Source organism: Aythya marila (assembly GCF_965140915.1).
Source record: "Aythya marila genome assembly, contig: HAP1_HAP1_SCAFFOLD_169, whole genome shotgun sequence".
In the NCBI taxonomy this organism is placed as follows: Eukaryota; Metazoa; Chordata; class Aves; order Anseriformes; family Anatidae; genus Aythya; species Aythya marila.
In genome coordinates, this window is record NW_028137768.1 from 704,414 (window position 1) to 718,094 (window position 13,681).

General features: G+C 55.6%; 1 protein-coding gene across 1 annotated transcript in view; it reads left to right on the plus strand.

Annotated features, from left to right (window-relative positions):
- Nucleotides 1-12,429, plus strand: part of LOC309890570 (scavenger receptor cysteine-rich type 1 protein M130-like) — a gene marked incomplete at both ends in the record, with an annotated part of 39,066 nt that extends 26,637 nt beyond the window's left edge. Inside the window, 10 exons of the mRNA XM_082784993.1 lie at nucleotides 388-522; nucleotides 932-1,237; nucleotides 1,346-1,663; nucleotides 1,744-2,058; nucleotides 2,183-2,497; nucleotides 3,109-3,417; nucleotides 4,085-4,225; nucleotides 4,891-4,986; nucleotides 5,652-5,845; nucleotides 12,241-12,429. Coding sequence (XP_082641119.1) covers nucleotides 388-522; nucleotides 932-1,237; nucleotides 1,346-1,663; nucleotides 1,744-2,058; nucleotides 2,183-2,497; nucleotides 3,109-3,417; nucleotides 4,085-4,225; nucleotides 4,891-4,986; nucleotides 5,652-5,845; nucleotides 12,241-12,429 — 2,318 coding nt within the window. The remainder of the gene's footprint in view (nucleotides 1-387; nucleotides 523-931; nucleotides 1,238-1,345; nucleotides 1,664-1,743; nucleotides 2,059-2,182; nucleotides 2,498-3,108; nucleotides 3,418-4,084; nucleotides 4,226-4,890; nucleotides 4,987-5,651; nucleotides 5,846-12,240) is intronic.
- Between the last annotated feature and the right edge of the window lie 1,252 nt (nucleotides 12,430-13,681).

Below are 13,681 nucleotides of genomic sequence, written 5' to 3' on the forward strand. Positions count from 1 at the left end.
CAAGAATTTCTTGTAACTGGTTTGAGCCTTGTGGGGAACAGCAGGCTGAAGTAGCCCTGAGTTCCTGAGCCTGTTTCCGTGGGCCCATGTGCTGTGGGTGTTGCTGTGCTGGGTCTGGGGCTGGGCAGCCCAGGGACTCCGGGCAGCAGCAGTTTGTCTGAGCGGTGCCTGTGGCTGGGGGCTGGGAGAGAGGGCAGCTCATGGGTGCTGGGCTGGATTCTGAGGATCAGAAGGGTAGTCCTGACCTGCTTGTGCCATCAGCACCCACGGAGAACTGCTGGGCTGGCCGTGGGGCTCTGCATGTGGCCACCTCAGGGATGAGGTGGGAGGTGGGCACGGAAGTGCCAGAGGGCTCTGGGAACTCACAGGTCTCCTTGGTTGCCCCAGGATTTGTCCGGCTGGTCGGAGGGGACAGCCCCTGCTCAGGAAGTGTGGAGGTCTACGACAGGGACCAGTGGAAAGCTGTCTGTCACTCCCACTTTGGTGCCAAAGCTGCCGAGGTGGTGTGCAGGGAGCTGCAGTGTGGCACAGCCCTGTCTGTCCATGGGGCAGCTCAGCTGGGAGAAGGGGCCGGTCCTGTCTGGGACAGAGAGCTGCAGTGTGTGGGGAATGAATCCGTCCTCTCCTTCTGTCCCATGGAGACTCCCAAGGACAAGGCCTGCACCCACAGCAATGGCACTCATGTCACCTGCACACGTAAGGACTTGGGGTATGATGGTGCCCATGGGGGCTGTGGTGGGGGAAGGAGAGAAGGGTGGGCACTGGGTTGTGCTGGGTGGGGGACAGGTGGGGTGAGGGGGTGGTCTGCGGCCCTAAAATTAGAGTGCTGCAGGAGACAGGCACGCTGTCCCTTTGGCCTCTCCTGCAGCTCCTGTGGGAGCAAGAGCACAAATGTGGCCTCTCTCACCCTCCTTTGTCCTTGTGTACACAGGGTTCAGGCTGGTGAACGGCAGCACAGCGTGTGAGGGCAGGGTGGAGGTGGAGGTGCTGGGGACGTGGGGGACCCTCTGTGCCTCCCGCTGGGACCTCTCGGACGCCCACGTTCTCTGTCGGCACCTCGGCTGTGGCTTTGCTGAGTCCATTCCTGGAGGAGGGCATTTTGGGAGAGGAACCGGCCCCGTCTGGAGAGACTCGTTCCACTGTGACGGGACTGAAGCCCACCTGGGGCAGTGCGCGGTGACTGCCCTGGGGGCCTCGCCGTGCTCTCAGGAGAACGCTGCTGCTGTCATTTGCTCAGGTGAGTGCTGGGCAGTGCTGCAAAGTCCATTTGCCCCTGGTGTGTGACACGGCCACCCACAGCTGGGGACCCCACGGCAGTGCCAGGCTGAATTTCTCCTCTCGCCAGGCCCCAAGTCCCTGCGGCTGGTGGGCGGAGGGAGCCGGTGCGATGGGCGCGTGGAGGTCTTCCAGCACGGGACGTGGGGCAGAGTCCTGGATGAGCAGTGGGACATGCAGGAGGCCAGCGTGGTGTGCCGGCAGCTGCAGTGCGGAGAGGCAGAGGCAGCCTACACCCCCGTGAGGGCCGAGCGAGGACCAGGACCTGTGGGGCTGCGTGGGGTGCGGTGTGCAGGGCACGAGGCTAACCTGAGCCTCTGCAACACCTCCCTGCCTGAGAGCACACCGGCAGAAGGGATCATGGAGGACGTGGGGGTCGTGTGCCGGGGTGAGTGGTGCTGCACGTCCCCCAGGTGTGGGGCTGGGAGGGCAGCCAGCCCCTGACAGCCGGGGTTCTCCCTGCTGCAGGGAGCCAGCGGGTGCGGCTGGTGGACGGGGCCGGGCGCTGTGCCGGGAGAGTGGAGATCTACTACCAGGGGCACTGGGGCACCGTCTGCGACGACGCCTGGGACCTGGCCGACGCCGCCGTCGTTTGCCGCCAGCTGGGCTGCGGAGGGGCCCTGGAGGCAGCCGGCTCTGCTCGGTTTGGGGAGGGCTCCGGGCAGATCTGGCTGGATGGCGTCAACTGCTCCGGGGCCGAAGCTGCTCTCTGGGACTGCCCTGCTGAGGCCTGGGGGCAGCACGACTGCAGGCACAAGGAGGACGCGGGAGTCATCTGTTCAGGTCTGTGCTGGGAGTGGGGCTTTGAGCTGGGGCCAGTTAGGCTGGGTGAGGGCAGAACCAGGTAGGGCCAAGGCCATCAGTGGCTGACATCCAAGGATGTCCCTGGGGCCTCTCCTCCTTCCAGAGTTCATGGCCCTGAGGCTGGAGAACAGCGACGGCTGCTCTGGGCGCCTGCAAGTTTTCTACAACGGGACGTGGGGCAGCGTTTGCTTCAATTCGATGACCACCAAGACGGTGTCACTGGTGTGCAAGGAGCTGGGCTGTGGGAATGAAGGGGAACTGGAAACAGATTCTAGCTCTGCTGAGCTGTCTGGCACCGCGTGGCTGGATCGCGTGGAGTGTGGGAAGAGCAACAGCTCCTTCTGGCAGTGTCCATCTGCTTCTTGGCATCCGCAGTCGTGTACTAACCGCCGAGAAGAGGCCAACATCACCTGCAATGGTAAATCTGAGCCATCAAGGCACCAGGTCCTGTTGCCCACTGGGCATGGTGAAATGCAGAGAAGGAACCCAGAGAGGCTTTGACTTCCTGCTTTAGACCCTGTTGCTGCTGGTGGCACAAAGGTGACTTCAGCTCTCAGAGCCACCCATGTCCACCAGCAGCAAACAGCCGGGCTGCCAGCAGCTGCCTGGGGGATGCAGAGGCAACTGCAGGCAAGGTCTGAGAGGAGACCATGCAGGGCTTTCAGGAGTCCCCCCTCCTGGGACAGCCTCCTGCTGCTCTGTGAACCAGGGACCCTGTGGGGCCGAGCACTTGGTTCCCCCCTGCAGTGCCATGTGTGTCCCCTGAGTGAACAGGGTTCTGCTGCTGCCCTGACCCAGCATGGGGATGTGCAAGCAGAGGTCAGCTCTGCTTTCTTCTGCATGACCCCCAGAGCAGCCCTTTTCAGCCCAACTTCTCTTTCCTTTGGGACATGGACAGAAAGGTCGCAGGTGGCTGCATGCCCCAACTCCACCAGCTGCACAGATAGGGAGCTGCCCCTGCACGTGCCCCCTTACCTGGCAGGGCTCCCCCAGTTGTCCTGGTGCCATGGGACATCGCTGCCTCCCCAGACAGGGAGAAGATCCGTACCGTGGGAGGCAAGGACGGCTGCTCGGGCAGAGTGGAGATCTGGCACCGCGGCACCTGGGGGACGCTGTGTGACAATGCCTGGGACATGCGGGATGCCGAGGTGGCGTGCAGGCAGCTGGGCTGTGGCCCCGCGGTCTATGCCCTGGGCCAGGCTGCTGCTGGAGAGGGGACGGGCCCCATGTGGCTGATGGAGTGCAGGGGGACGGAGCTGTCTCTGCAGGACTGCTGGGCCCAGCCAGGGAACAGCAGTGCCTGCCAGCATAAGGCAAATGCGGCTGTGCATTGCTCAGGTGAGCAGTGGGGCTGGGAGACATGGCTGGGGGATTGGCAAGGAGCTGGCTTGGGCATCTGCTCTTCTGGATCTTGGCATGGCCCCGGTGCTGGCCTGAGCAAGGGTGTTTCTGCAGAGTGGGGGGCTGGTGTTGGGTGGGGAGCAGCCTCTGTGGGGCTGGATGTGCCAGCACATCCCCTGGGCTGCCTGCACTGTCCTGTGAGCAGCCCAGAGCAGTGGTGCTGGGCCCTGTCCTTGCCACCCTGCCCAGCCCCACAGGAGGGACAATTCAGGGGGCACATGCTGGGGTCATTTGCCAGGGAGGCTGCCTGGTGCCACAGCCCCAGCCTCTCAGCCCAGCTCCTCTGCTCCCCTGCAGCTGCACCCAGGACAGCAACACCCCCCTTGCAAGCAGGTAAGCTGTCCTTCCCCAGGGCTGGGGCTGTCCATGTCCACGCTGTGACCCACAGCCAGGGGAAGGGGCTCCTTGCTGGGCTGTGAGACTCCCAGAAAGCCGAAGGAGCTGGGAGAAGTCTGTGATGGACCCAGCAGGGTGGGAGCTGCCCCATCACCCAGCCCTATCCGCCCCCCCAACCCCTGCTGCCTTGTGTGGTCAGGAGTGGCATGTCCTGCCCCCAACCTCTCCCATGCCTGATGCTGCCCCTGCCATGTGCCTGCCCATGCAGATCCCCCACGGGGCCGTCCAACCACCAGCAGCGATAGAATCTCGGTGCCTGTCGTCATCTGCATCATCCTGGGGGCCCTCCTCTGCCTGCTCCTGGCCCTCCTGGCTGGGCAGGTGCGAAGCGCCAGGGCTCAACGCAGAGGTGGGTCCTTCCCCAGTGGTCCTGGGGGTAGATGCCTCCTGGCAGGGCTGGGGGTGCTGGGGGTGTTGGTGTTCTGGGGCACAGAAACAGAGCCGTGTGCTGCCTCCTGCCCCATGTGCTGCCCCACTGACTGACAGACCATGGGGCACCAACATCAAGGGGTGGAGAGAGTCCAGAGCCTGAGGCATCAGTTCTGGGGTGAGAAGAGAAATGTGAGAGCTGGGCTGGGTGAGAAGGGGAGGATGCACTGCTGGCAGTGCTCTGGGCAGCACTGGCAGGAGGAGCATGGGGCAGTGGAGTCCATCACCGTGGTGTCAGCCACCTCCCAACAGGGCACGGGCTGTGCTATTGATGTGTGGGGCAGAGATGGAGCAGCTCCATGAGAAGGGGAAATGAGGGAACTGGTGTAGGGTCTGCAGTGGGATGTGACCCAGGGACCAAAGGGGCACAAGGGCTGTCTCCAAAGGGATGGTGTGAGGCTGCCCCAGACCATCTCCATTTGGGATGCTGCCCTCCCTGGGGATGTGGTTGCAGTGCCAACACAACACAGTGGGGCTGTGCTGTGGGGACAGCCCTGTGCTGGCCTAGGGAATGGGGCTGAGGGAACCCAGTGGGGTCCTGTCCCTCTCTGCCCATTCCCAGACCAGCCCTGCCTCTGTCCCCAGGCTCCGGGAGAGCTGGGGAGCCCTTCCCTGAGGCCGTGTATGAGGAGATCGCTTACAGCCTGGCGTGGGAGAAGCAGGCGAGGTTCAGTCTCTCAGGTGGGTGCAGGTCCCTGTGGAGGCACATCTGCGGGGACCTTTCTCCCTGCCCCAGACCAGGGCTGTGTCCTGCAGCTCCTGCCCATGGTCCCCAAAATCGCTGGGCTGTGGGGATTTTGGGAGAGCATCCAGGTGCTGAGCCCCAAAGAGGAGCTTCCTCCACACCGGCTCTGCCCATCCCAGAGGGGATAGCTCCTCTGTGCCTGGCCCTGAACCAAGGACTAAGTGAAGGGCTTTCCCAGGGCAGCTGTTGGAGTTCCTCTGAGAATTGTCTCTTTCCAAGGAACTGGTCTCCTCCCCATGCACCCCCAGCTCTGTGGGTGCCCATCCCCAGCAGTGCTGACCACCAGTCAGGGCAGCAGGGCTCATCCCACAGCACCCACTGCAGCTCTCTGCAGCCTCCTTTTCAGAGGGGTCCCTGACCCAGATGCAGCCCTACCCCAGGCACATGAGGAGGAGGATGGTCTGGGGCCACACCCAGGGATAAGAGGTGGGCGGGGGGGAGGAAGGGCTCCATTTCTCCTCCCTGCAGACAGACCAGACGGGCAGCAGTGACACCAAGTGTTATCATCAGAGCTGGAAGCATGAAGGCTCTGCTGTGACCCTGACACCAGCAGCATGTCAGCCCTGTGTCCCCACACACCCTCCCATCCTCTGCTCTGCAGGACATCTCTTCTCATTGCCACCACCTTCCCTCTCCTTTCAGATGTCCCTGTCCTGCCCGGAGGTTCCCCAGCAGATGGCTATGATGATGCTGGGGAGGTTTCTGACCCTGGGGAGGATCCTGTCCCTGGGCAGGGGGACTGGGAAGTGCCCAGGACACCAGAGGAAGGAGATGGGCGCAGGGATGCAGTCACAGGTGAGAGGGCAATGCAGCACTGCCACTTCCTAGGTGCCAACCCCAGGCCTAGGAGAATCCATGGCATATTGAAAGCCTGACCATCCATGGAGAACCTGTCCTGGGACATTTTGTGGGGGCTGGAGAACGGGCTGAATGTCTCAGTCTGGTAAAGACGAGGAAGCTGATAAACAACTCTGAGGGGCACCCCACAGGCCCAACCACAACAGCCTGCCTTGATGCTTACAGGGGGAAGCCTGCACTCCCGGAGAAGTGCTGGGGTCCCTGGAGCTGAGGGAGACACCTCGTCACCTTTCCTGGGGAGCACGGGCTATGACGATGTTGAAGAGGTGTCTCTGGCATGTCCCCATGAGGACACCCAGGATGTGACACCAGAGCCCCGTGCGCAAGAGTTCCAGAGCCCCAGGCCAGCAGAGCCCAGCCCTGCTGAGCAGCTGGGTGCAGCCGGGAGGGAGGAGAGCTCAGTGCCACTGGGAGAGCCGTGAGTGCCAGGGAATTGTCTGGTCTCCCTTTTCCAGCAGTCAGCAGATGCACATGGGTATTTGCCTTCTTGGTATTCCCCTGTTTTTATGCTGTGTGTTGGTATTTGTTCATATTAAAACCCTCTGGGGGCTTTGCCCCAGGCCCAGTGCTTCCCTGCCCAGGTGTCAGGGTGTCTCCCTGAGGCTGATGGAGTGGAGAAGAGCTCAAAGATGCAGCGGTTGGGAAGGGACACATCTTAGAGCCAGCAGGATCAGGGTCTGGCTTTGGGTCTGACAGAGCCCCTGGTCCCTGGACACTATTCCTGACAGAGACATTTCCGTCCTGACAGCCACAGGCAGTTTCCATGCAAAGTGGATCTCTGGGAAGCCCCATGAGACACTCCCTTGCAGTGCCCACCTTCTGCTGCCTTGGGCCCCCATGAAGCCCAAGGATGTCTTCCCAGCACCCACAGGCAGGGAAAGATCAGGTAAAAGAGCTGAACGGGGAGATGTCTTGGACCCTTGGGCAGGACTTGGCACCAGCTCCTGCTAGTGGGTCCCCACAGCCTTCCAGCTCTTCCCCAGCAGGCTCCTCTGCTGCAGGCTGGGAGGTGCTTTTGGTAGTGGGATGGTGGGCTGGAACACCTACTGGAGCATCTATTTAATCCCTTTGGGTCATCTCTCATGGCTGTGTATAGTCTTCTCTGGGTGAAGAACTGGCTGGAGGGCCATGCCCAGCGGGTTGTGGTTAATGGAGTTAAGTCCAGTTGGTGTCCCTTTACAAGTGGCATCTCCCAGAGGTTGGTACTGGGGCCTATCTTGTTTAATACCTTTATTAATGACCTAGATGAGGGGATTGAGTGTACCCTCAGTTAGTTTGCAGACGATGGCCTGAGCAGCCATTCCTGCAGCCCCTGCCCGTGCTGCCCACAGCCCCCCATCTTGTGGTGCTGCTCTGCAGAGCAAGGGGGCTGTGGTGCACAGGGCCGTGGGGGCACTCTGCAGGGCCGTGCTGGTCAGGCTGGGAAGGCAGAGCCAGCTGGTGGGGGGCGCTGCCACTGACTGCCTCCCACACAAGTGGTTCCTTGGCCATGGATAGCCGGCACAGATAGCCGGCCTTCTGCAGAGTCAGAGACTCATGGAATATTCTGAGCTGGAAGGGACCCACAAGGATCATCGAGTCCAACTCACTTCCAATGTCAGGATATGTTTTGGGGTGATTCACTGTATTCAATCTATGAAATTTCACCAGAGGTATAACAACCAATTCAACAGAGAGCTTTCCCTATGCCTGCTGTGTTCCCTGGAGTTGCAGAGCTCTGCTTTTCCTGCTCCCACCCAGATTTAGCACCTCAGGGTGGCTCCACCTGGGACGTGCCCGTGCTCTATGGGCTCCACGTGCTACTGACTCCCTGGCACACACTGTCCCTGCCGAGCGCTTGGGCTCTCCTGACAGCTCCCGCTTTCCTCCAGAAAGATGCCTGCCATTATCCCTCTCACCTACTGTGTACAGAGGCAGGTGAATTCACTGTCTCTGTGGGTGCTGTCCAAGAACAGGGAACAATCACAGGTGCAGCCTGGCAGTGCTGCTGTGGCAGGACCCTTCTCCCCTCCACCTCTGCCATGTGCCCCTGAAGCTCCACCACAGGTCTACAAGGAAGGGTATCAGGCAAGTAAGTCAATGCATGATCCTTTCTTTTACTGAAGTACAAAGAAAGCCTGACCCACAATTTATACAAAGACTTGGAGTCATGTGAGACAGGTACATACAGTGTAGGAAGGTATGAACAATGATATTTCTTTGTGGGAAACACTATGAGGAGTAAAGCAAAGTAAAAAAGAAAAAAAAAAAAAAAAAAGATTTCTGGGTCTGTATACAGTTAACATTAAGACCATATGCAATTTATTCCTTCTGAAAAACATCCAGTCATCACTTTCCATACTACATCCTTGAGCTCCTGATTCCTCATGCTGTAGATGAGGGGGTTCACTGCTGGAGGCACCACTGAGTACAGAGCTGCCAGCAAAAGATTCAGGGAGGAGGAGGACATAGAGGGGGGTTTCAGGTAGGCAAAAAAGGCAGTGCTGAGAAACAGGGAGGCAACAGCCAGGTGAGGGAGGCATGTGGAAAAGGCTCTGTTTCATCTCTGCTGTGAGGGGATCCTCAGCATGGCCCTGAAGATCTGCACGTAAGAAAGCACAAGGAAAACAAAACACCCAAAGGCTAAACACACACTAGGCACAAGAAGCCCAGCTTCTCTGAGGTAGGCATTTGAGCAGGAGAGCTTGAGGATCTGGGTAATTTCACAGAAGAAGTGATCCAAGGCATTGCCTTGGCAGAGGGGGAAGGAAAAGCTATTGGCAGTGTGCAACACAGCATAGAGAAAGCCACTGCCCCAGGCAGCTGCAGCCATGTACACACGATTTCTGCTGTCCATTATTGTCCCGTAGTTTCAGCTGAGTCAAACCAGGCATCTCATATTTTGTTTGCAGTTCAGAGGCTAGAAGGGGGCTTAGCTGCCTCCCCGTGCTTCACAGAATCCCACTGGAGTTGAGATTCCTCTTGCCTTGGTTCTGGTGGGTACAGGCAGCATGTAAGCGGCTTGTCTCAGCTCTCAGCACTTTGAATGGAGAAAGAGACCAAGAGGGAGCTGTTCAGAGGCAGACACCAGGTGATATTGGAGATGGCAGAGTGACATCTGAGTGATATTTGAAGTGCCTAATTCTTCTGGGCCATAAACAGAGATTTTATTATTGCATGTACAATATAATATAAATGTAGCCATTGCTCAATAGCAATGAATAAATAAAATAAAAATAAAATAATAAATAAATAAATAAAATAAATAAAAAAGAAATAAAAGAAATAAAAGGCATGCTGTGACCTGGTTGCCATCACTGGAACGTGGTGGGACCACTCTCATGACCGGAGTGCTGCAATGAATGGTTATGGGCTCTTCAGAAGAGACAGACAGGACAGAAGGGGTGGTGGTGTGGCTCTCTATATTAGGGAGTGTTTTGATGTTGCAGAACTTCAATCTTGGAATGATATTGTTGAGTCCCTGTGGGTCAGGGACAGAGGGAAGGCCAACAAGGCAGGCATCCTGGTGGGGATATCTTATTGACCGCCAAACCAGGATGAGGAGACAGATGAGGCGTTCTACAAGCAGACTTTGAGCTGGTCAGGACACTGGTTGGCAGAGTGCCTTGGGAGGCAGTTCTGAAAGGCAGAGGGGTCCAGAAAGGTTGAGCACTCTTCAAGAAGGAAATCTTCAAGGCTCAGGAGCAGACTTTCCATCCCCACGTGCCCAAAGATGAGCCAGCAGGTCAAGGGAGGTGATTGTCCCGCTCTACTCTGCGCTGGTGCGGCCTCACCTCGAGTACTGTGTGCAGTTCTGGGCACCACAGTACAAAAAGGACATGAAACTGTTGGAAAGTGTCCAGAGGAGGGCTACGAAGATGGTGAAAGGCCTTGAGGGGAAGACGTACGAGGAACGGCTGAGGTCACTGGGCCTGTTCAGCCTGGAGAAGAGGAGGCTGAGGGGGGACCTCATCACAGTCTACAACTTCCTCGCAAGGGGTTGTCAAGAGGCAGGAGACCTTTTCTCCATTAACACTAGTGACAGGACCCGCGGGAACGGGGTTAAGCTGAGGCAGGGGAAATTTAGGCTGGACGTCAGGAGGGGGTTCTTCACAGAGAGGGTGGTTGCACACTGGAACAGGCTCCCCAGGGAAGTGGTCACTGCACCGAGCCTGTCTGAATTTAAGAAGAGATTGGACTGTGAACTTAGGCACATGGTCTGAACTTTTGGGTAGACCTGTGCGGTGTCAAGAGTTGGACTTGATGATCCTTAAGGGTCCCTTCCAACTCAGGATATTCTATGATTCTAAGACTGGCCTGGCTGAACAGAGAGTTGTGGCTAGAGCTTAGGAAGAAAAAGAGGGTTTAGGACCTTTGGAAAAGAGGGTAGGCCACTCAGGAAGACTATAAGGATGTCATGAGGCTGTGCAGGGACAAAATTAGAAAGGCCAAAGCTCATCTGGCACTCACTCTCGCTACTGCTGTTAAAGATAACAAAATGTTTTTATACATACAGAAACACAAAAAGGAGGACTAAAGAGAATCTTCATCCTTTACTGGATACAGGAGGAAACTTAGTGACAAGAGATGAAGAAAAGGCTGAGGTGCTTAATACCATCTTTGCCTCAGTCTTTAGCGGCAAGACCAGTTGTTCTCTGGGTACCCATCCCCCTGATTGGTGGAAGGGATGGGGAGCAGAATGTGGCCCTCATATTCCATGAGGACATGGTTGGAGACCTGCTACAGCACTTAGATGTACACAAGTCAGTAGGGCTGGATGGGATCCACCTGAGGGATCCCAACCCTCATCCTCCAGTAGAGAGGTGGGCAGTAGTCTATTCTCCCATGTGCCCTTTTATAGGACAAGGGGGAATAGGCTAAACTTGTTCCAGAGGAGGTTTAGGTTGGATTTTGGTAAACACTTCTTTACGACGAAGGCAGGAGGAGCCTGGCCAGGAGAGATGTAAGATTTGGGGGAGGAAAGAGGAGCTTGGACAGCAGAAGCTAGCTATTTTGAAGAGGTAAGAATATTCAGGAAATGTTGATCCCACCATAAAGCTGACTTGAAGCAGCCATGTGAGGCCCTTACCCTATTTTAACCTCTTACATTAATACCTAAATCTAAATGCCACTCCACACCCTGGCAGGAATCCACCACTCTAATTTTTGACCACAATATCCCCTGAAGCCAAAATTAGTCCATAACCCCTTTCCATTACCTTTCCTCTCTTGCTCACCCTCATCCCTGCCCTTAACAATACCACTAAAATGCTCTATTTAACCCTAGTCTTCTTGCAGACCTAAACAAAACCTTCAATCAAACAACTTGCCCATACCCTAACCACAGACCTGACACCACAAGCAGAACAACAAACCGTCCCACTAAACATCTGCTTAATCTCTCACCCAGAAAGGTTTGCCATAGTCCCTAATGCCATAACATGAACAACTAACTTCCAAAGCCTGTCTTCCTGTGCATTAACCTGCTCACCTTTAACCCTTTTCCTAACCCTTAACATAGGTTCTTGTTCTCTTGGGGCAGGTCAGGAACCATGAGATTCCTGTGCAGTCACATTGCATTCAAAGATGAACGTGAGGGGCCATGGATTTGATCAGCTTGTAGGCCACAAGGAGGAGATGGGTGGGAATGCTCTGATGAGCTCAGCTCTACCTCAGGATCTCCCAAACCAGCAGGAGGAACTGGCCTGTGAAAGGGACTGTGAGGTCACTTCTGTCTCTGCAGTTGATAGGGCAGCAGCAGGAACGTGTCACAGAAAGGGACTGTGAGGTCACTTCTGTCTGAAGTAGCTGACAGGTCACACTTATACCCTGGATCTGTACTTTTCATCTGATAACTGCCAGTGGTCCTGGTAGACCAGCAGAAGGCACCTGGTTGGCATGCTGACTGTGGGATCCCCTCTACCTACATACTCAGGAGGACCCAGACAGAAAGAAGGCCCTCATATGGGTTGTCCTGTCCCTTCTGTTTGAGTACACAACTGGACAGCAGGAGGCACAAGGCTTGGGTATGTCTAAACAAGAAGCTGCAAGGCCAGCAGCAGGACCATGGCTTGGAAGATGCTGGTGAGGTAGCTTCTGTCTGCTTGGCTGACAGGCCACAAGAAGGCCAATGGGTTGGGATGCCTACTTTAGGACTGGTTTCCACCCTGATGGAATTTTCTTTATTAGTAGGAAAGAGCAGGAGAGAAAAACCTGCCAGAAAATGCACCTTGGAAGGTTGGCATTGGCCATGAAGAAGACAAAATGTCCCAAAAAAAGAGTTGTACTGTGGTGCTAGAGGTCACCCAAAGAGTGTCTTTGATCAGACACTTTGATCAGTTTTGTGTTTCAAGGAACAGCTGGAGAGGGTTGACAAGACATTGGTGAAACCAGAGAAATGCCAGGATGAAAGCAAGGTGGTGAACAGAGATGGGTGTCTGCAGCCATCAGGGAAACTGGACAAGGTGTGGGGCAGCACAGGGAAGTCTGGAGGTGACAATGAGATGGGTGCTGTCAAGAAGAGAAGGCCCCAGCAGCCCTGACATTTTTGTCCCCTTGGATAGGGCTTCTGAGGAGATGAGATACAGTCATTGCAAGGGGGCTTATTGCTTTCTTGAGACCCTGTGCAGAGGCAGGGAGGTGTCACACCACTGTTCTTCTTGGGGCATCACACTGCCCACCATATCCCACAGACCCCAAGCAAGAGCCCAGAGCCAGACATGGGAATGCAGGACATTCCCTTCCAGTGGCTTGAGTCAGGGCCTGGACCTTTTACTTCAACACAATAAACCCTAACTTTTCTCAGCACAGTGCTTTGCCTATCTGTAATCATGGCCTCCAATTATCTGCCCTAACAAGTCCCTGAGGAGAATCTCTTGGTAACAGCCCTCAGTGGGGCCCATTAATACACCAAGTCACTTCAACTTTTCCTTCTGACTTTATGTTCTCAAGTAGTTGCATCATTCTCCTCTCAGTACTTGAGTTTCACAGACTGAGCACCAAAATCCACCATGGAACTCATTAAAATGCAGAAACACCTAAGAAACCATATGTCTTCCCTAGTTTTATTCAAGTCTTCAAGACTTGGACAACTAATTGGGGAGCTTTCATAGTGTAGTTGAGGAGGAAGATTTCAAAAAGCACCTAATAAAAGTCTCTTCTCATTTTAAAGGATGAATTTTGTTGCATTTCAGTTTTGAGCATCTTTCTTCAATTGATATTAACCCAGGGCTTCCCCTATGGAGACGTCCATAGGGAGGAAAAGCAGAGTCTTGAGGCCTGACAGTGCATGGGCAACCTTGCTCCTCACCACCCCAACCCTGACATTTCTCTCATTGGCCACCTGGTGCTTGTATCACTTTCCCTTACACCACACTTCTGCACTGAAGTCTGCAGCTGGATGTTACAGCCCCTTTGCACCAGCTCCCACCTGCTTTCCTTAGAGACCTGTCTACACACAGAAGGGTTTTTCCTTATTTTAAAACAAACAACAAGAAAACATGCAGCAATTTTCCAAACAGCAAAGCAAGCACCTCATCTTATATGTCTCCAGTCAGATTTATAGGTATTCAGATTAGTATGATTCCATATGATCTTAATTCCATGATAAATGATGAGGAGCTTGCTACAGAAACCATTAGGCAGACTGCTAATCGATGGGCAACCTTGAACTCAGTGAAGCTCAAAGCAGTAACTGGGTCAGTGAGAGCGGTCTGAATGATCAAAGAGTAAGGGGAGGACAAAGCAGGAGAACCATGGGAAGTGCATAGGTCCAGACAGGCATCTCGAAAGGGG